This window comes from Solanum stenotomum, chromosome 8 (genome assembly GCF_019186545.1).
Source record: "Solanum stenotomum isolate F172 chromosome 8, ASM1918654v1, whole genome shotgun sequence".
Classification (NCBI taxonomy): Eukaryota; Viridiplantae; Streptophyta; class Magnoliopsida; order Solanales; family Solanaceae; genus Solanum; species Solanum stenotomum.
In genome coordinates, this window is record NC_064289.1 from 393,366 (window position 1) to 417,021 (window position 23,656).

A 23,656-nucleotide genomic window follows, 5' to 3' on the forward strand; every position below is an offset into this window, starting at 1 on the left:
TAATATTAATAGTGTAATTTTTGTTACACTATTATTGATATACAATGTTAGAAGCTTAATTACCTAAACTCTAAGTGCGTGCAATGTACTGCATTTTTTAGATGCAGATAGAGGTTTCGAAAATGCAGATCTGCATTATTTTAAGCAGTTATTGTTAAGATATGCACGGAAATCAAATGAAAATTGTTTTTGTTAACATCTGCAGTACCGGAGAGAACAGCCTCCTATAATTACAGTTAGTTAGCATTGGTAATAGAGAGATTTCGAAATCATCGATTAAAATGCAAAAATATTTCAGCCATCTTTCCAAAAAAAATTGTAAGGACCTTTCACCATTTTTATTTTTTTAGAGAGAAGAGAAAAGACAGTGGAGGAAATGACGACAATTATTTGGGCCCACAGAAAGTGAGGATAAGGAAAGAGAAAATTCGCTCCAATCATCAATTTTGCCGTTAGATTTTTTTAGTCGTTACTATAAAACGTGACTAATAAATACGTTTAATTTTTTTTATGTAAATCTTAAAAATATTATATTATTTTTGTTAATTGCAGTAAATAATGTATTATTTATGTCGAAAATTCTTAATTAATTTTGTTTGTGGGGTTTCTTGATATTGTCCAAGTCATGGGTTTACGAAATTAGGAAAGTTTCAGTTTTATAAAATGAAACTTTTATATATTGTCTATAGTTATAGAGAACCGCTTGGAATTCATGCAGAGCCAAATTACATATTCTGTTGTTCTTGATCTTAGGAAAATAAAATGGAGTTACACGTAGCATATTATATATTCTGTTTGGAGGATATTGTAATATACCCCTATTATTGTTGTATTGAGTGATGAAATTGAGGAACTTGGCTGAATTCAAAGTCTCCACTGCATGCATTTCTAGGAGCTACCAGAGGTTTCACACGTGAATAAATAAACAATTCAAACAAATGATGCCAGGCTACATTTGGATTACCTAGTTTTTCATAATTAATACAAAGTGGTTGGATTTGATGAAAAAAAAAACAATAATAAATTAAAACGACTATGCATTTAAAAAATGTAGCTAGTTAATTAGAGGGCAATTCGGAATTTGAAAGTGTATATACAACTTTACATCTAAAAAGTGTAATTAGCTAGTGAATTAGAGGTGAATTCGGAATTTGAAAGTGTATAATATCTTATAATGATCTCAAGCAACTAAAAGTTAAGATTTTTGTAAAACTTAAGAACAAAAGAATAATATAAAAATGAAGACAAGAAGAGTATAAGACAAGAGGAACAATATAAGATAACTTTCTTTCTTTCAAGTGTTCACCAAATCTTCAAGTGTATACAATATGAACCCTTATGCCTCTATTTTTAGTGTAACATAGAGGCAAACAAAAGGTTAGTCATAAACATGGCATTAACATGAATATAATGGAGGACGTTATGAAAGTTAAAGGTTACAAGAATAATAGTTATAAAGTTGGAGGTTATGGAGGTTATAGTTCTCTTCATAATGGAGGAAAGTAATTGATAATGGGTGAGATTAACTTCTTGGTGTAGTGGACATCCACACTATAACATTTTATAGCACTCCCCCTTTGATGCATGTCCATAGATAATATGTCTCGTTAAAACCTTACTAGGAAAAAACCCTGTGGGAAAAAATCCTAGTGAAGGAAAAAGAGTACACATATCTTTTAATACGCTTTGAATGTTGCCTCGTTAAAAACCTTACCAGGAAAATCCAATTGGGATAAACAATGGTTAAGGAAAAGAGTACAACGCGTATTTTTCTCCCCCTGATAAAAACTTTACTTGATAACTCGGAGACGATGCATTCCAATCTTATATCACAACTTCTCAAATATTGATGTTGGCAATCCTTAGTGAATAAGTTTACGAGATTATCACTTGAATGGGTCCTTTTTCAAAGTAATTAATTGAGGATACAATAGGTAAAAATTATTTTATCCTTTCTTCATTTGTCAAAATGGACAAGTAATTAGGGACAACTATAAAAAGAAAAGTGGACAAATAATTAGCGTCAGAGGGAGTATTAAAGTTAAAAGGGTAAAAATATTTTAAAAAATAAAACAACATAGATAAAATATATAGAGGGAGTATTATATGGACAACTACTTTTAGTTATTGAAAGTTGTGCAGCTAGAGAAGTAGGTCTGCTTTCTCTTTTAGGTTAATAATTTAGTCTTACTAATTGTAGTGCTATGATATTAATTGGTATGTTTTCATCATATTATTGATTTGCACTCTTGGATTTGTTGTGTTTAAGGTTTTATGGTATTAATTTCGCTACGTTAATATGTATATTTTATTTATATGTACGTATTTTGATATTTAAAAGTCTAACATGTATATACCCACGCAACGAAAAGGCCCACCTTTTTTTTTTCAATTTAGTGATCAGTATCTACGTTGGAGTTCAACTATTTCGAATCATGCTGACCATTTGGATGGTAGTGCTTCCTATTAAGAATTTTTTCATACTCAAATTTGAGACCTCTGATTAAGGAAAGAACAACCCCAAAGCACATCTATTACTAGTATCTGGCATTAAAAGAGTATATCTATTATATTCTTACTGGTCTTACCTTATTGGGCGTGTAGGTGTATTCATAATTAATTTCCAAAATGAATATGTAATTAATTTCTACGTACCACAACTAATTCATACGGAAGATGAGACAATAAGTCAACTGCATAAATATTTGACAACTTCCCACCCCCTCAACCCTTCCCTTCCAAAAGAAAGGCAAAGTTATAGAGTATATAAATAAGGTAGGAAGAATTATATATACATGGATGTTTAAAGTTATACTCTCTGTCTTATATTAATTATCCACTTTCTCTTTATATGCTTATTAAAAAAATCATAAATTAGAAGATGTAATTAATATGGGACATAGCGAGTATATATACCATATGTCATTAATGCTAACAAAATGAATGTGTAACTCCGTCATGGTGTGTAGTACTCCCTTCATTTCAAATTAATTGAATTGTTGAGACATTTTTTATTTTTCAAATTAAATTAATTGTTTAATTTTGAAGACTACTTTTAAAATGTTCTTCCAATTTACCCTTCATTAGTTAGCATTGGAATTAGTTATTAATTAATGTTCACTATTTTAATCATAAATTTGACAATAATTAATAAGGAAAAAATGAAAAGTTATGCCTAATTTATGTCTTAATCTTCTTTTCTTAAAGGTTGTGAAACACCTCAACAAATTAATTAATTTGAAATGAAAAGAGTAATAACTTGTCTTATTTTCAAAATTATGAATTTCTTATTTTAAGTGTGGATGTGTTTGGATGACCAAACAAAGCTTATGCTACTGTTTGATTTTATAATAGCGTTTTGCTAATTTTGCAGTTTGTGGTAGAAAGTCAAAAGCAAATGAATGTCATACAAATTAAACCCCTTTTGAAGCTGTCGCACGCTGACAAAGTAACGTTAAACGAAGTTGCGTATATGTTTGTACTTAAATGTCTCCAAACAGAATTAAGTGCAGTTTGACTGCTTTTTAGTAAATTACTTTTTACTACTTATCTTTTCAGGATATTAACTTACTAATGCTACATTCTTAAGTAATCTCATAAAGTATAAAATTACTTACAATCTCACATAACATTATGCAAAACTTAAGAGATGCATATATAGTACTTAGAGGCAGCATAAAGACTTCAAGTGCCAATAATTGCGGTTAAACCCATAGCTGGACATATTTTACTATATATGCTTGTTAATAATATATGTAGTCTGACTTCCTCGAGCGCAATTATACACTCATACTATACGGGAGTCCTATTACCCCTTGAACTATTTTAAAGTGTAGTTAGTTGCTTCCTAAATGCTGATGTGGTAAAGAAGGTGTAGTGAGAGATAAAAAGATGATTACAATATTAACTTTATAAATATTTAATTTATTTCATATTAATATTCAATTTTTTTAAAAAAGAAATTATGTTTCCTTTTATTTTTTTTTACCTTCTTTATCTTTTCCCTTCAATGTTCATAAGATCCATAGACACCGGCGGGCTCAACTCGACCACCAGGTCACCACCATCATCAACTTTTCATCACTAAGTCAATTCATATCTTCAAATCACATATTTTTCATCATATCTCCACTTTTCATCACTTTGAAAATTTGTTGGTGGCTCAAAATTCAAAATCAAAATCAAAATTGAAAGTTAGAAGAATCGAACTTTAAACTAGTCATTAATGGAAGAGTTCACTAAGTAATAAATTTAAATAATGGAGAAGAATTCATCATTGGGTGATAGACCCTTTAATGAAGAAGACCCATTTTTTGAAATTGTTGTAAACATTAATTAGTGGTAAAGTTTTTCGTCTGTCTCTAGCTTTAGAGAACGAGATTTCCTGGTGTTTAGAATTCCGGTGAGGGTCGAAGATGCGATAGTCATGGCATCCTCGTCGTCAAATCTTCAGAAGCTTCAAAGAAAAAGAAATGGAGGAATGGAAAAGAAAGAGAAAAGGAGAAGATGAAAATATATAATAAAAAAAAGTAAAATATAAAAGAATGATTAATTTTTTTTTATAAAAAAAAGGATAATATTACATGACATCGCGTGTTGATTACTATCTAATGCGAATCTGGGAGTGAATTTGTAGGGGCTAGATATTTCACTTTTAAAAGGTTCAGGGGTGATAGGACATTCATAAAAAATAAGTGTGTAGTTAAAAATTCGATAATTGCTTAGGAGGGGGTGGGGGCTTTTGACCATTTTTTCTTTTATTAATTAATTCTATTTTGGTAAAATTCCTGCGTGACAGTAGAAGAATAGCTTTGCCTTAGTTAATTAATGTATTAGTGAGATTTTAGGCAACTGATAGTAATAAGTTTACAGAAAGAAAAAATAACCTTGTGCAGTTTTAATTAATTCCATCAGCTGTACGTAATAGTTAGCGCATCAGAATATAAGTTTAAAATACTTAACTTCAGGACATGTTAGTAATGTTTTAGTACAATGCGTATATTTTTTTTGTTAGCTGATACATAATTGTATTTTATTTATAATTCCTGCATATATATATATACCCTCATTTGATACGATCCATTAAGACAAAAGAGAGTTTATGTAAAATATTACAGTAGTCAGTAGACACTAAGCTAGTACTCTATTATTAAAATGCGACCACTAATATTCTACTCGAACATCAAGATGATTAAGACGTAACACGACAACGGTTTTAAACTAATCTCGGGTCTAGCACTAAACAGAAGGGACAAAAAGTGAATTATCAAACAAATAAGAAGACAATGAATATGACTTAACGTCCGTTTATGAGGGGGTTCACGTTAGTTTCCTTGCAAGGACTTGGCGGCAAACTACTCTTCACAAGCCGTTGTACGAAGCTTCCGATTCGTTGTCTGTTAGTTTCCGTCAATAACCGCTTACCGCCAAAAGGCAATGACTCTACCACTCTTTCTTCCAACACCTCCTCCTCTGTCGGTCTCGGACCCACTCCTCCACTTGTGTAGCCGTTTGCCTGTGCATAAACGCCACTCCGTTAACAGCACTGACTCTAATTACCAAATTAGTAGCTAATTAGTTATCCAGCTAAACTACAATTTGTGTTGTGTTATTTTAGACAAATTTAGCATTGCTAAACTCTTTATTAACAATGCCAATGATGGATTAGTGTCTAGTTAATAAAAAAGATATGAGTAATTTATTTAAGTGATCAACTACTCAAAAAGAGTGAAAATCTCACTAGATAAAATTACCTGAATTCTGACGTAGTCATTAGGATTCCAGCAGAACGCATTGCCGAGAATTTGGTCAACGGTTTCAGATACGCCGTCGACAACGATACCGACGACGGAAGATGGAGAGCAGTAGCCGTCATTACGGAGTTTCATGTTTGACTGGGGACTTAACGGACCGTTACCTAGAGAGAGAACTAACAGGTCATCAACGCTAGTCACCGAAGGAAAATCTCGTTTGTTGTGTAAAACATGAGTTACCGCCGCGGCGGCTGGGTTGTTCATCACGAGACCGCCGTCTACGGCGGAGCAAGAGGTTCTTCCGTCGACAGAATTTAACTGAAACGGCTTAAACATTGACGGATTTGCTGACGTGGCGCGGCAAACTTTCCAGAGCTCGAAATCAAAGCTAGTAGACTCGGTCGCATCAGCTCGGGAGAAAACGAAGGGAGCTGAGCTTTTGAGGTCAAAGCAAGGAACAAGTATAGGCTTACACGTGTCCCTTAGCGTCATCACTTTCCCGTCCTCTCTTATGAAAGCTTCCTTCAATACCTTATCCATACTCTTCCCTGAATACCTCCTTTTCCGGGGGAAAACACCGACGTTCTTCGCCTTAAACAGCCGTGCCTGGTTTACGGTTACGAATTTCACAGCATCCTTCGCCGTGAATATCGGACGTCCATCGCCTGCGTCAGCAACAAGCATTGCGGCAAAAACCGCTCCAATGCCGGTACCAGCTATAATGTCAAAGTAGTCCGAAACTCGAGCGTGAGGATCTCCGGTTTTGGAACAGATCTGGTCTTCTAGATGAATCAACCCAGCACCGCAAACAATGCCGGTTGTTCCACCACCGTCAATGGTGAGAATACGTGTTTTCTTCTGTTCGTACTGGTACAACCATTTCTGCTCGAGTTTAGAGAAGATCTCCATCGTCACCTTATCAAGCTCCATTTCAGATACAGTAAATCAACAGTACCAAAATGGCAAAACTAGTTTCTATTGATTATCAAGGCAATGGGAAAAGGTAAAAATGGAGTGTGGATAACAACGAATAGATGCCAGATGTACTCTATATATGCAGAATAGTAATGGAGAAATCCGTGAAAGGTACAACAAGAAAAAGCTCACTATTTCGTTTGAAGAGGCATTTATGATGGGCAGTTGTATATGTATGAGTTCCACTTACTTGAAATAGTAGTAACAGTTTTAGTGCAGTGTGTGTTTCCTCTCTGAAAGTGGAAATGAGAGAAGTAGAGCAGTAGTAGTTATAGGGAAGCACTACTCTGAATTCCATTTTCTTTTTATTTATTTATTTTTGCAATAGACCAAAAATAATGACAGAGGAAATGCAGCATTGAAAGAAACTTTAAATACATCTAGTTGAAACTCCGCCATGGTAAATATAAATTTAATTTTAAAATACTCAAGTGTTTTGCTAGCTTATCTTTAATTAAATACCTTGACTGAATAAACATTTTTTTAATGATGTAAAATATCATGTGTTAAAGCTTGGATAATTATGGAAGTAAATATTAATATTTCTTGATTATATTGTGTTTTGAAACAAAGCAAAAATGTAAAACATCATTACTTATTTTTAAATGGAGAAAGTATTTAATCAGGTTGGAACGAGTGCTCATTAATCATAGTTAAACTTTACTCATTAATCGTAGTTAAATTCTACTCATTAACGAGTGCTCATTTATTTAGTTTAATTTACGTCAATTGAGAAAAACAATAATAATAAATTATTTCTATTCACTAGATAATTCTTGAGAATGGAACACCATTAAAAAATAATTTTTTTTATTAATATAAAGACCTCATTGGAGAAAATATTATTTTTATCTTGAATTTCCAAACCTCAGTGGATAAATTTTTACCTCATAATTAATTGTAAATTTTAAATTGTAAAAACGATTTTTTAATGCTAAAAGAGTAAATTTCTTTAGGTCTCCAAAATTCAAGACCTCGTAATTAGGAAGTCTAGTGTACCTAAAATATTTTCATTTTAAACTTCGTACTCAATTAAAGTATGTTATCGATAATAAAACGACAGAGTAACTCTACAAAGATTACCAATTATGGTTGTACTCAATTAAAGTATGTTATCGATAATAAAATGGCTGAGTAACTCTATAAAGGATTACCGATTATGGGAAGAGAGATTATCTTTTATACGTGATATGTTTAAGATTATAAAATTAAATAATATTTTGATATATTTTTTATTTAATTATCATAATAAAACTCTAAAGTTCTTTTTACTTTATTAAATAATATTCAAGTTAAAATAGGACAAATAAATTTAAATGAAGGAGTATTACTATTTTTATTCACAAATCAGTAAATTTTAACTATAATTACAATGTTGATGCGTCAATATTATTTATTTGTCCCTATATATATATTTCTTACAATTGTGAGTAGCATAGCCAGCTACTTTGCTATTTTTAAATACAATAAAACAAAAAGTTTTATGCATGCCTACCGTTCAGTTACGGGTCACGTTTTAACAGTACATTGGACCCTCTAGACATTTTAAATTTATAATGTTGGGATTCTTGATTTCTAGGCTAACTCCTACCAAACTCACTTTTTAATGTGTAAATACGCGGATTTAAAATTCTAATTTTTATTTATCTTAAATACTTTGAATGGACGGTTCATTTTATTCTACAAGTCATAACATATGATTCGTTATCTAGGTTTTTCATTATATATATATAGTATTTGCGTCGAAATTATTGAATTCAGCTAAACCTTATTTTAAACAATATATTTGTCTCAACCTCGAATGTTAAATTAATTATATAGTGTTCCTATTATTAGATCAGCTTAAATGGAGGGACAAAATAGTGATCGGTTCTAGTATTTTATAAGTCTAATGATATTTCGAAACCAAAAAATATAAATCTTGGATCAGTCTCTACTGATGGGAAGACAAAGAAGAAGACATGTGTGTTAATTTCTGTTTATCTGTGTTATATATATGGGATCACGAGATTTTGGATTATAGTTATGTCTTAGTCAAAAAATTGCATGTCTTCTGGAAAATTATGAGTTGGTAACCCACTGATCCAAAAAAATAGGAATAAATGGATAATTAATTGATCGAAATTTGATGTGGATTTCTTGAACTCAACTAGTTTTTTTTTTTTTTTCTGGAATAAATTGTAATGTGTTTCAATCTACACAAGACTAAAGTTACTCCATAGATCTATGCCTATATATATGGCTGGCTATTCGTTTTTAGCTGTTATTAATGGCTACAGCCTACCTACACATAACTAATTTATATATTTGTAGAATGGAGAAAAAAAGATTTGAATTATGGTGGTGATATTCAAATATACACTACGTTTTGCCCACAACGATGCTTATTAGTACTAAAACAAATAAGAGTAGGTAGTTATTACTAGTTAATAGCTAGGGCGGGAAGTCCAGTAGCAAATTAAAGAGATAATAATTTTGATCACAAGTACAAATTTTATTAAGAGGCCCTTTTTTTGTTTGCTAGCAATCACTTAAGACTGTCGTTGTTTCCCTTTGAAAAGCTTCAACCGGAGAAGCATATGGAATTGTACACTGTACGTTCCGCCAATCACAGTTGCGCTGAAGAAATAAAAAACAACACTATTACTAGTACTCATCCATCCAGAAGACCATAACTTGAATGGACTTTGAGTGAAATATTAGTTCGTTCCCTTTTTCCTTTATTTATTACTCCTTCGACTTGGGCCATTTTTGCTGGAGATCCACTTCACTACTCTAATGGTCTGGGCCTGCCAACTCCAAATCACCATTTCAATTTAAGAAAAAAATTACTTACATCATATCTATAACAACGAACAAACACTCTCTTTTTTTTTCGATAAATATTATTTTCTCAACATAAAAAGGTACAAAAATAGAAACACCTCTCTCTTCCTTCAAGGCTACAAGCTAAGGGATCGAATTATTTCTTGAGAAAAATAACATAACTAAGCCTAACAATGTATGAAACGTGTACATTAAATGAACGTTGAGCCTCACTAAAATGAGAAGAATTGTTACAAAGCCATGCAAGTGATAAGGCATAACGTAACTTAGCGCCATAAAAGTCTAGGCTTACCAACTAGAGCATAACAACAGGTAAATTAACAAGGTTGATTTACGCAAATATATATATATATATATATACTATATCTTTTTAAGATTGCCATTTAGATTGTGTTTCTATTTTAAAAAATTGTGCAAATGTATAGCTCCGGACCTGACACAACATTAGCTCGTCGTCTAGCTAGCTTCTAAAGTTTTAGAATCATGAGCCCTAACGTTTCTTACTACATTTTTTAAATTTAAAATCACGGTCTAAAAGTAGAGCTGTCAATATGGGCTAGCCCACCCCATCCGGGCTAACCCATACAGACTTTGACATTTTACGAGTCAGGTCGGGCTAGCCCATTTTTGGTGTGGGCCAGAAAACGGTCGGCCCAACCCACAAGTACGTGGGCTACAGGCTTGCCGGGCCAACCCACTTTTTTTAAAATTATATTTTTTTTATAATTATTAAAATAAATTATAAATTATAATTTAAAAATATTATTATAAATATCGACAAAACAATATTACATCATGTTAATGTTACTACTTGTTAATCAAATCCACAAATAAAATTATCTTTATAATATATATTAAGGGTTTTTCAAATAAAAGTATAAATATATAATTAAAAATATTAACCTAATTGTTTTGTCACATTAAAACACAAAAAATGTGACAATATTCCAACCATAAAAAAGTTAAAAATAAACTCCTTAAAAAAATCATGAAACTTATGGCGTATCTAACACATCATGAAATTTATGGCGTATCCAACACTTCATGATCATCTTCATCAAGCATATCTGAATCAGCTTGTGGCAAGGTTGTCTTAACATCTTCATTTTCATTTGCAATTTATATGCGGTTTCAATTAGTTAAATATTAAATAGATTTTGAGTTTGGATTCTCTATAATTTTAAATTTTAATATTATATTATATATTTTTAATTATTTTTATTTGGCCCACGGGCCGGCCCTACCTATATTTCTCAAGCCCCACAAATCAGCAGGCGGGGCTAAAAAGCCCTTTTCTTAAATGGGCTCCAAAAATCATTTCTCAGCCCTATTAAATCTCGGGTTAAGCCAGGCTGGCCCAACAGGCCTAGCCCATATTGACAGCTCTATCTAAAAGGTTCACAAATTGCATAAGAATACAAAATTAAAGGAGGATCATTCACTAAATAATTGTCCTAAAAAAACAAATGACAAAAATTTTCCAAATATTTTTTTTTTGATATGGATCCCGTGTCATGTAAAGAAATAAAAAACTTAGACGTAACTCAACCTCGGAAATTGAACTGATTATATATCATCCACAACTATCTAGGAAAACCAATTCCACATTTCATAATGTTCGTTAGACAACTAATCAATGTAGAAATGTTTTATAGTCGATTAGATGCTATCTGATCAAAATAAGCCTCCTTGCATGATACATAAACAAACTCGTACAAGTTATACTAATAGTTTTAAAGGGAAGAACCTTTTATTATTCGCATCAATAATAATTATATGAATTCATAAATACGAGGTGGGCAAAAAAACAAAAAATATGGCCTTTGGAGCATCAACTGAAATAAGGAAAGGCATCAAAGTTTATTTGAAAGATTACAAATTCACGTTAGATGCCATGACTATTTTCTTTCTATCTTGGGTTTGCACCATTTTGTTTTATTATTTGCATAAATTATACTTCATTCAATTCTTCACCAGGAGTATTTTCTTTATAATATGTCGAATTAGATTAGTTTGATTTATTCTTATCATTCGATTCCGTACTGACCAATTAACAAAAAAATGAACCAATTCGGCATATAAATATATTATATATTTTTAAAAATATATTAAGAAATTATTTGTAATAGAATTATATAGTACATTCATTTTTATATAGTTAAATAATGCTTGATTTAAGCATGTATTGTCAATTTCATATCAAGTGTTGTTGTAATGTGTCAATTTCTTTATTCCTCCATACTTATATGTCAAGATCAATATATTAAACTCTTAACATTCTTGAGATAATGTAATATTTATAATTTTTTAAATTAAAGAAATCTTTTGTTAAATTATTTAAATTTGGTTAAACTTGAAAACGTATACGTATATCATTTAAAAAATGACTAGTATTTGACCAATAAAATAACTATCATGTGTATTTAGAAATATTATCCCACAAGAATATTTTAATAGATCATATGTTGGTTAATTTGTCAATTATAATATATATATATATATATCTGCAACTCTTTGATAAAATAAGTATATAAAAATGAAATTGATATTTAACCGATACCACCTACCGCACCAACTCAATCGTTGTTTTGAAGGTTTAACACATTTATCGAACAAACTATAATGCAAAAATTATATATGTACTACATAAAAAAGCTTCCAAATTGCATAATTTAAACTGGCGTAATAACCAACGAAATTTTGCGAACCACATCGAATATACCTAAATAAGTCGACAATTTGCTGACAATTAATTTTTTCATGAGCAGACAATTGAAATAATCAAGCATATTGACAAATAAAATAGACTATAATATGGTATTATCTTTGTGGGCTGTGGCCATATGCGCAACAAGCCATCCTCAAAGCAGTCAGTGTTGGTTGTAGCCATGTAGTATATAGTTGCTGTCCGAGGCGTATCTAAGGGGGTCACCGGATTCACGTGAACCCATGGTCCCCTCCCAAGAATCACTTATTGTAGTACAAGTTCAATAGAATCCAACATCTTTTACACTTCAATATTACTAAAAATTTTAAAAGTTGAATGAAATTTTGAATTAATATTTGACCCAACGTTACCTTTTTATAATTCTTGAAAAAATTGGAGGACTTCATGTATACTATAACATCATGAGATTATAAATAGCTTAATGTTAAAAGTAACAAGAAGTTAGTTGTCATATATATTGAATAGTATATAATTAAGTTCTACTTATAATGTTTTGGAGTGTTTGGTACTATGACATCATATCCTTTCAGTGTTTAGTTAAGCTATTTTAGCTTAAATACAAGTGTAACAGTACAAAAATGAGCCTCGTATAAATCAAACCAACTTGAATCATCTAGAACTAAGAATTTCAAAAGTTGTGTGGGCAAAAATTTAAGTTTGAATATAGATATATCTATATTAATTTCCTGAAATCCATCATTCATAAACAGTAAAATTGAAAAGAAAAAGAATCTCATGTCAATTGAGCCGATATATGGTTTAATGTTAACCAGTAGAATTTGATTGGTGGACAGATATGATGGCAACAAAATCCTTAGTCTTTGGTGGTTTTCGTCTTGGCGTACTCCGCATAATCAAAAAGATAATATTCACTACTGTTTACTACATTATATTGATGGGCTTGGGCTACGCCTCATTATTAATCTTTCTCAAACTCTTTTAAATTAGGGCAAATTACAGAAATCACATTCACCCACATATAATTCAATACTAATACTTACACATCCGATCAATTTTAGTACGTGTCATGTAACACTCAATTATGGAAAAATAGTTTTTTTCAATAATTGAGTCGTTAACGTGTTTTAAATCGTTGTATATTATGATTTGTTGATTTAGACAATTTGAATACTCATAATGTAGGATTCATTTAAGAAAAAAAAAATTTTATTAGAAATTTCTTAAATAATCAACATGTCTAATTAAGAATGATTTGTCCTAACACATATATTCTTAGTCGTCCTTATTAATTTATTCGTTTTAATAATTACATATTCGCTACTCAATGACCTAATTAATTTTGATAAACATTAAGAGAAACTGTTTTTTATAAAAAAAAAAAAAAATCTTATTTTTTGACTTGAATTTGAGATATTTGATTTAGGAGGAAGATTTTACTCGCCCAGCACCACATCCGCTAGTGGTCCTTGTCAGATTGTTAACATGACTCATTTTACTGCTCATTTTCCTGTTGAGAAATGACAAGACTAATAGAAAAAGCGATAATATCAATACCATATTACTGCTCATTGTTGGATGGTGGAGTCATGAATTTTATTATAGCAATGTAAAATATGAAAAGTAAATATAAAAAAAAACAATAATTAATATATATATTAATTACGATTTACAATCATTTATATATAATATCATTTTTCATAAAAAAATAAAATAAAAATGAACCTTCGGAGCCTATCGGAATCCGCTCCAAATTGGGATGTGATGCGCGATTTAAGCGGATAAGCAGATGATGGAAAAATATTGGTTCTTGGGATTCTTGATTTTGGAGGTGATTGATTAATATCTTATCATCTCGCAATATACACTAGTTTTATTTACTTTATTATTAACGATTGAATATTGTTATATACTTGTGGAATAGCATGAAACATTAATTAATTCCTTAGATCATCAAATATTAAGTAGTCTTTCTGGTATTTAATTTTGGTGTATTTGAATTGAAAGTAAATATTGAGTACTTGTTCAATAGTGCAGGGAAAAGTACACAAAAATCAGTTTTTAGGACCCTATTTAAATAATAGTTGAATTTATAAGGTTTTTAAAGTTTAGCCTTCTCAAAATTACAATTGTAGAATTATTGAGGTTGAAAATCGTAGATTTGAAATTTTAAACTTTAGCCCTTTAAATTTGGGAGTTCGTAATCTGAAAAATAATAATGTTACCTTCATTTCAAAATATATATACAGATATAATGATGTTTGACTAACACACTTATTTTACAAAAGAGATATTTTTCTATTTTTTTAATATTACATAACTATTTAATTATCTTATTAAAGATGTATAATTAAAAGTTTAAAATAAAATTATTTTTAAATAAATAAGTATATATAATATTCTTTTTTATATAAACAAAAAATAATATATTATATAAAATAGGATGAAAAAAGTACTTAATTTTTTTTTTACTCTGTATAGCTATATTGTACGTAAGTAATTTTAAAAACAGTTTTTTTTTTTTTTAAAAAAAAATATTTGCCTGAGAAATGGCATTAGAAGTGTGGCCTAGCTAATAAAATAATGATAAAGTGAATTACATTGATAACCACGATATCTCACGTTTAAAATCCATTCAAGCCTTACAATAGAGTATAGACATGGTCATTTGACAATCACTTCAATTTTTTGTGAATCACTCATTTTAATAACTCTCAATGTAAATGTTAAAAACGTTTGGTCTGAAGGCCATTAAGGTTAATAAAATGTAGCATTCAGTTCTCGAGTCCAATTTTTTTTTTTTGTTATAAATTTTGAGATTGAAGCTTGTAAATTTGAGTTTTTAAAATTGAAGTTGTGTTTGGATATGCATTTTACTCGATTAATAAATTAAAGTTTTTTGTTAATGTGTGAGAAGTTAGAAAATATTTGAAGACAACTAACTCCCAAAATGTGAAGATTGAAATAACATATGAACATACATAGTAATAATATATATTGCGACTAAACTGGAAATGACAATAGAATGAGTAATGTATATATATATATCCTTAACCTAGTAAAGGAACTATCCAGTTGCCATCAGACCATTCTTGATGAACCCTCAACTTATCAATAGAATAGGCAACGGTATCCGCTGTAGTAGGAAAATAGACATAGTACTTTTGTTCAACTTTCCTAGTGATTACACCGAACCACCATCCCTCATTGTCATACACATCAACGATCTCGTAGATTTTCATTTCATGTGGAATATCAGGTGGAATAGGACGGACCTCATACACACTTGCTAATTCCTCTAGTGGCGCCGTTTCATTATTATTCACTAGAGTTTTGTATTTGACTTTGTAATGATAAGCGCCAACAGGATGAACAATTGTTGCCTGGTAGTAAGAACCTATATAGCCTTCTACTTGACTTGCAACTTCAACCTCATCATTAATTTGAAATATTGTTGTTTGCTGGTCCTTATATGCCGTCTCACTAATGTTATCTGAGATAACATCAATTATTAATTTGTGATTTTTCTCTGCATCATTTGGTTCTGCCATTCAAATTGATTGAGAGAAAAAAAAAATAAGAGATCTTTTTTTTTTGAAAGAGCTACTCCAAAAACCTATGACGAAAGATTAGTTTTTATAACCAAATTTTACTTGATGGTCAAAAAGATATTTATGGAAAAAGTCTTAAAAATACTCCCAAAATCTATGACTAGAGATTAGATTTTTATGATGAAATTTTACATCATGGTCAAACAAATATTTAAGGATTTTTTTTTAAAAAAGTACCCTAAAATCTATGATTGAAGATTAATTTTTTATGACTTGATGGTCAAAAAGATATTTAAGGAAAAAATACTCCCAAAAATTTATGACTAAAAATCATTTTTTTTATCATCAAATTTTATTTCATGATCAAAAGATATTTGTGGTCAATATTTTAATTACTGTGATTGGACCAGATTTGTATGGTCAAATTTTATTTCATGTCCAAATAGATATTTAAAATGAAAATTTTGAAAAATTACTTCCAAAATTTATTACTAAAAATCATTTTTTATAATCAAGTTTATATTACTTCTTGGTCAAACAAATATTTAAGATTTTTTTTTTTTAAAAAAAAAGAACTCCTAAAATTTATAAGGAAAGTTCAATTTTTATGACCAAATTTTACTTGAGGAAGTTTTTTGAAAACTACTCCAAAATGGCAAAATCTATGAATGAATATCAAAACTATAAGATTGAATTTTACTTCATGGCAAATATTTATTTAAGGAAATATTTTAAAAATTACTCCCAAAATTTATGATTAAAGATCACATTTTTTTATGATCAAATAGATATTTAGAGAATTTTTTTAAAAATAACTTCCAAAATTTATGATTAAAGATTAATTTTTTTATGATCAAACTTTACTTCATGACCAAACAAATATTTAAGGATTTTTTTAAAAAAAAATACTTTCAAAACTCATGATCAAAGGTTGGAGTAATTATAATAAATTATTTTTTTGATGATTAATTTTCAAAAACTACTAGCAAAATTTATGGCTGAAGATTATATTTTTAAAATCTTATTAAATTTTATAGTCAAACAAATATTTAAGGAAAAACTTTAAAAACTACTTTCAAAATTTATGATCAAATAAATATTTTAAAAAATAAGTTAAAAACTATGTTCAAAATCTACTAGTAAAAATATTTCAGGAAAAAAAAAATTTACTTTCAAAATTTATGAGCAAAGAATATTTAAAGAAAATCTTTAAAAATTGTTGAATATCATAAAATCATAATAAATTTTATGGTCAAACTAATATTTAAGGAAAATCTTTAAGAATTACTTTCCAAACTATGGTCAAAGATATATTTAATAAAAATTACTTTCAAAATCTATGATCAAAGAAATATTTTAAAAAATAAATTTAAAAAATTATTTTTAGAATCTATGGGTAAAAGAACATTTCAGGAAAAAAGATTAAATTTATGAGCAAAGTATATTTAAGGAAATTCTTTAAAAACTAGAATAATTGAAAATCATATTAAATTTTGTAGTCAAAGAAATATTTAAGGAAAAACTTTAAAAGTTACTTTCAAAAGCTATGGTTAAAGAAATATTTAATAAAAATAACTTTCAAAATGTATAGATAAAAGAAGAAAATAAATAAATAAATAAATAAAGGAAAATGTTTAAAATGTATTTGAAAAACGTATGGTCAAAGTGGTAAGTATTTGGATTTGATCCTAATGTAGCTCCTAAGGGCATATCTCGTGAAGTCATTTCTGTCTTGTTTCTTTTCCTCTCCCCCTCCCCCCTCCCCCGCCCCCCTCCCCCACCCTCTCCCTCTATATATATAAATCCTCTTAACTCTTTTTCATTCCTCAATCCTCATCATCATAACAAACAAAAAATATATCATCATTACTATTTGGCTTTTTATTACTCTAGTATAATTATAATTAGTTTTTTTGATCAACAGATTAAAAAACAAGTTTAAACATGTCGATCTCAGCTTCTTTTTTGAGATTTAGCCTCACTGCTCACTATCAACCTCCTCCTCCTTCTTCTTCTTCTCCAGCAAATCAACCTTTCAAATTCCTTAAAAGTAAGCTTTTCTTTTCTACTTTCTACTCTGCTCCTTCTTCTAAAATTCTTTAATTGACACATAAAAAAGTAAGTAGCTTTTGAGTCGTTTTCAACTTTAATACTAGCTAGTGACAGATGCACAATTTTTATCATCTCTTATATATATATATAGATTAAAAATAATTCTCTATCAAAAATCAGGATTAATTTAACTTAGCGTTTCGTTTGGAAATGTTTTCAATTTCATGTCCAAATCAATTTTAAAATCTATAGCCATCTCTGTTCTTTTTTGTTTTGTTTGATGCATGAGTAAGATGTCCTTAGCGGAATTTTTAAGGCATGATTTTTTCATACATGTGGCGTGAATAAAATGTCCATAGCAGAGTTTTTTTAATGGATGCTTTTTTTTTTTTGTTTTATACAGGCAACAGATCTTCTGGAGAACATGTTGAATTCAATCGAATTTCGCAATGTAATGCTGTTTCTAGACGTCGTACAAAAGGTGATATAGTAATTTTCATGCTTTCTAAACGATTTTTATAAGAATTATTTATAAATTTAACAGTGTTTTTTCACACCAAAAAAAATAAAAATGCAGACTACAAAGAGGTGCAAAATGGTTCGTTGCCGGTTATCAAGTGGGACGACATCGCAGAGGAAGTGGACGTGGAAACACACACACTTGAGGTTGTTGTTAAGCCAAAATAGAAACTTTTTAATTTTATTCGTTCAGTATAATAAAACGCTAGGTGTTTCAGACCTAATTTTAAGATGTTTAATTAATCTAACATCACATAATTGACTTTTATATATGTAAAAGGTGTACGATCCATCATCCAACAAGGAACATATAGATGCTGTTCGGTCGATGCTAGGATCGATGGGAGACGGAGAAATAAGCGTCTCGGCTTATGACACAGCATGGGTTGCCATGGTGAAAGATCATGTGAAGGGAACTGAAACTCCTCAGTTCCCTTCAAGTGTTGAATGGATTGCAAACAATCAGTTGCCTGATGGTTCATGGGGTGACAGATCCATTTTTTTGGTTTATGATCGTGTCATCAACACATTGGCTTGTGTTATTGCCTTGAAGTCATGGAACTTGCATCCTGACAAGACTCTACTTGGTAATGTTTCAATCTTAATTTTTATTAGTACATTATATATATCGAATGTGTCAAGTATATTACTAGTAGAGTTTCGCGATGTAATGATGATTGACTAACAATTTCGTATGTGATTATAGGAATGTCGTTTATGAGAGAGAATTTGAGCAGGATTGGTGATGAGAATGCAGAGCACATGCCTATAGGCTTTGAAGTGGCATTTCCTTCACTCATTGAGATTGCTAAAAAATTAGGCTTAGATTTTCCTTATGATTCTCCCGTCTTGCAAGACATCTATGCCAGAAGACAACTAAAGCTCACAAGGTAATCATACCTATATCTACTATTCTTTCACTTTATATATATATATGATATACATTATTTCTCTTTTTTGTTTTTCACTTGGTATCTAGTATATATTCATATTGAAACCTGATTAAATCTGAATTGAGAAATAACAAATTAATTTTATATGGAGAGGAGAGGGTTTCCATTACAAGAAAAAGTAGCTCATGAATTTATTATCTTTCATGCTTCTCATTATGAATAAAACATATCTAATCCTTCTTCAGATTTTAGTAGGGTAGTTTTGGATACAAAAGTGGAAGTACTTTTACTTTCTTTAGCTTATATGTGGATGTGAGTAATGATAACGTAACGTGTGCGTGCCAATGTACATAATAGGATACCAAAGGACATTATGCACAAAGTCCCCACAACTTTACTCCACAGTTTGGAAGGAATGACAGATTTGGACTGGCAAAAGTTGCTTCAATTTCAGTGCACTGATGGCTCTTTTCTCTTCTCTCCATCTTCCACTGCCTTTGCACTTATGCAAACTCAAGATCATAATTGCCTCAATTATCTCAAAAATGCTGTCCACAAATTCAACGGCGGAGGTATATAATTTTTTTAAAAAATATTACTACACTATATATTATATTACTTGTAATATTGATGTTCAAATTGACTTATATGTTCTACAGTTCCTAATGTGTATCCTGTGGACTTGTTTGAACATATTTGGACCGTTGATCGGTTGCAAAGGCTTGGAATTTCTCGATATTTTGAGCCAGAAATAAAAGAGTGCATTGATTACGTTAGCAGGTACTTTTAAAAACAAGTTGAGGAATTTGTGGACTGTGAGGGTTTATCGTTTCCTCTAAGTAGGAGTATCCATTTTTATTTTTATTTTTGGTTTCTTGTGCTAGTATTATTATTTTTTTAATATTGTGCTAGTGGAATATAATAATAGTACTCCATGTTTTTGTTTTTTAAGATATTGGACAAATGAAGGAATCTGCTGGGCTAGAAATTCCCCAGTTCAAGACATTGATGACACGGCCATGGCTTTTAGACTTTTGCGCTTGCATGGCTACGTGGTCTCTGCTGGTTAGTAATTATCTACTTCCCTACCATAGACCCCTTTGGCTTTAGTATTTTATTTTTTTTAAAAATTATGTTTTAAACTAAAGTTGTATTCAAATTTATTTATAAAATTAGTTAGAAAACAAATACATACTTATGAAACAAATTAAAAGTATATGCTAGCTATTGTACTCATGATACATAATGTACTGTACTTGTTTTTTTTTTGTCAGACGTATTCAAACATTTTGAGAGCAAAGGTGAATTTTTCTGCTTCGTGGGGCAATCAAATCAAGCAGTGACAGGAATGTATAATCTTTATAGGGCATCTCATGTAATGTTCTCAGGAGAGAAAATACTTGAAAATGCCAGAATATTCACCTCTAATTATCTAAGAGAAAAACGAGCTCAAAATCAACTGCTAGACAAGTGGATCATTACTAAAGATTTACCTGGAGAGGTACCTATATATAGCCATTGAACTTATTATCTCTATCTAAAAGGTTTTTTTTTTTTTTTTCTTCTTCTATTTATTCATCACATTCATTTGTTTGATCTTCTACAACATATTATATATCTTACAGGTGGGATATGCATTAGATGTGCCATGGTATGCTAGCCTGCCCCGGCTAGAAACAAGGTTCTTTTTAGAACATTATGGTGGTGAAGATGACGTGTGGATTGGCAAAACATTGTATAGGTACTTTTTACATGCGATTGATAAATATATTAATTTTACACAGCAACCTTTTCTTGCACAAAGATAATATATGAATGGAGAGAATTTAATGTGTTACACAATCATATGGAGTAACTTTTACACTGTTGCAATAAATGATAAAATAAAAACAAAAAATGTTGTTTTAATTCTTAAAAGGTGGTAGCAGCTAGCCTAGTGATGTTATATAGTATTTAGTAATTGGAGCCCCACCATATATAGTTGCAAAAGACGGCAGACACACCTTATGTCTGTCTCTCTGTTTGTTTGGTTTCGTTTCACTATCAAATTAAATGAACACTCATCAATGATTGATTTCTCTTTCAACAAATGCTACAATTGAATACAACCAATAAATTACCCTGAGAAATGGTGGGACCTTGCAAAGATATATAAGGACAATTGGGAAAAATCAAGTTTCTTGTTTTCAAAACAACAAACGTTAATAAATTGACACTAAACATTGGATACTGATGTGCTTTGTCGTCAGACTTCACTACACCTCCACGTTAGCCAATACAATCAAATCATTTTGACCTCTCTCGAATGTACTAATTATTTTTCCTTTTGTTTGAAATCTGCTAGCTAGGTAGGTAGGTAGGTACTGATCATTTTATTTGATACAGGATGCCATTTGTTAACAATAGCCTATACCTGGAGCTAGCGAAATCGGACTATAACAATTGCCAAGCTTTGCACCAGTTCGAGTGGAGAAGAATTCGCAAGTAAGTTACCAATTTTATAAGTCATGACAAAACTATTAAAATTACTACTCTATTAATTAAAGTGAACTTGCTAGCTATAAAAGAAAAAGGATGGGCCGGGGTTAATATATAACACAACACGTAAGTAGTGTTTATATATATGTAAAGTACATGGGCGGGCACATGCATGCAGGTGGTACTACGAATGCGGGTTAGGAGAGTTTGGAGTAAGCGAGAAAAGGTTGCTGGTGACGTACTATTTAGGCAGTGCTAGTATATTTGAGGCTGAAAGGTCGACCGAGCGAATGGCTTGGGTCAAAACCGCAGCTCTTATGGACTGTGTGAGGTCTCATTTTGGTTGCCAACAAGAGGACAAGGCTGCCTTTCTTCGCGAATTCACACAGTCTAGCACCACTCTGAATTCCAGGTAACAATCACTATATATTTTGATCACACATAAAAGAGTATTATAATTGATGAATGGCAATGGCAATGGCAATGACAGGTACAGCACAGAACAGAGGCTCGTCGGGGTTATTCTTGGAACCCTAAATCATCTCTCACTGAGTGCCTTGCTGACACATGGCAGAGACATCCATCACTACTTGCGTCATGCTGTAAGTACTGGTGTAGTATAACTATAACTATATATATATATGCTGCTTTATTACATGACTAATTTTTGTCTATGGCTATAGTGGGAAAATTGGCTGCTGACAGTAGGAGAAGGATGTGATGAAGGAGCTGCTCAACTCATAATTCGCACGTTAAATTTGTGCAGTGTTCACTGGGTATCGGAGGAGATATTCTTGTCCCATCCAACTTACCAAAGGCTATTGGAAATCACCAATACAGTTTCTCAACGACTCCGTCTCTTTCAACTCTACAAGGTTGGTTATTACAATACATATAGCACTTGAGTATTTAGAAAACACTCTCCATCTCTTAGCTATAACTCTATTTGCTGCTTTAAGCCCTTTTATTAAAAAAAACAAAAGAAATATAACTTTGTATCTTATAAATAAAAACATAATTAAAAGTTAGGCCTCCAATTTATTTTTTACTTTAATTAGATTAGTTTGAGGTGTATACTCGTACATATATATCTTTTTATGATACATTCTTATAGTAGCCACTTTTTATTTTCTTTTCCTGGACAAAGTCCAAAGAGATATATATATATAGCATTTGCCTAATATTTTGTCCTCTAATTTCAGGGACAAAATGCAGACAGCCAAAGCAGTGAAAAGCAGGAGGTAGGAATGTTGACTTTTAGTGAGGAAATAGAAGGCGACATGCAGCAGCTAGCAGAGCTCGTGCTATCTGAATCTGATGGTTCGAAATTGGATGCCAATATCAAAGAGACTTTTCTTACTGTTGCCAAAACCTTTTACTACTCAGCTTATTGTGATACTAGAACAATTAACTTTCACATAGCCAAAGTGCTATTTGAAAGAGTAGTTTAATTATTTCATCACATGTACATTAATTCCTTCATTTATAGTTAGGGTACGTAAGGTATCAGGAATATATATATTATGTATGTGATAGAAATAGAAGGAAATTGTTGTGATGAAAAGGTTGACTGGAAATATACTTCTTGGGATCAGAGGTGTTAGCGCTTTAATTTATTGAGTAATATAATGCTCCTTCGCTTTAAATTTATTTGTCTTACTTTATTTTTTAATTTATTTCCCTCTTTCCTTTATTATGCTTCAATTTATTTATCTTACTTTATTTTCAAAAGAATGTCTCTTTCCTTTATTATTATGATCTTACAAATCCTTACAATTTGTTTATAGAAAATAATTTATTTATTTTTGATGTTAGAAAACATTTGCACCCTACCAAACACACCCTATGTTTTGGCCTAAAAAGATACGACACTGATGGGGTGGATGGTGAAAGAGCTTGTTGATCTTGCCTGTATCTCTGGAT

The 23,656-nt window shown here is 30.7% G+C and overlaps 3 protein-coding genes across 3 annotated transcripts; 1 reads left to right on the forward strand and 2 right to left on the reverse strand.

Moving 5' to 3' along the window:
* Positions 1 to 5,065: 5,065 nt before the first annotated feature.
* Positions 5,066 to 6,738, reverse strand: LOC125874064 (probable inactive patatin-like protein 9). The gene is made up of 2 exons (XM_049554872.1): positions 5,754 to 6,738; positions 5,066 to 5,515 (listed from the first exon to the last, which is right to left on the reverse strand). The coding sequence occupies exons 1-2, from the start codon at positions 6,681 to 6,683 to the stop codon at positions 5,297 to 5,299; spliced, it is 1,149 nt and encodes a 382-aa protein (XP_049410829.1). The 5' UTR covers positions 6,684 to 6,738; the 3' UTR covers positions 5,066 to 5,296.
* An 8,552-nt stretch (positions 6,739 to 15,290) lies between these two features.
* On the reverse strand, positions 15,291 to 15,791 carry LOC125872268 (protein AGENET DOMAIN (AGD)-CONTAINING P1-like). The gene has a single exon (XM_049552980.1). It carries the CDS (start codon positions 15,789 to 15,791, stop codon positions 15,291 to 15,293), a length of 501 nt encoding a protein of 166 aa, XP_049408937.1.
* Positions 15,792 to 17,640: 1,849 nt separating this feature from the next.
* LOC125873119 (ent-copalyl diphosphate synthase 1-like) lies at positions 17,641 to 23,334 on the forward strand. Its single transcript, XM_049553996.1, has 15 exons — positions 17,641 to 17,841; positions 18,247 to 18,324; positions 18,421 to 18,509; positions 18,643 to 18,949; positions 19,069 to 19,252; positions 19,613 to 19,827; positions 19,915 to 20,035; positions 20,208 to 20,320; positions 20,530 to 20,756; positions 20,881 to 20,996; positions 21,641 to 21,739; positions 21,912 to 22,145; positions 22,224 to 22,335; positions 22,417 to 22,608; positions 22,936 to 23,334. Exons 1-15 carry the CDS (start codon positions 17,736 to 17,738, stop codon positions 23,182 to 23,184), a joined length of 2,442 nt encoding a protein of 813 aa, XP_049409953.1. The 5' UTR covers positions 17,641 to 17,735; the 3' UTR covers positions 23,185 to 23,334.
* Positions 23,335 to 23,656: the final 322 nt, after the last annotated feature.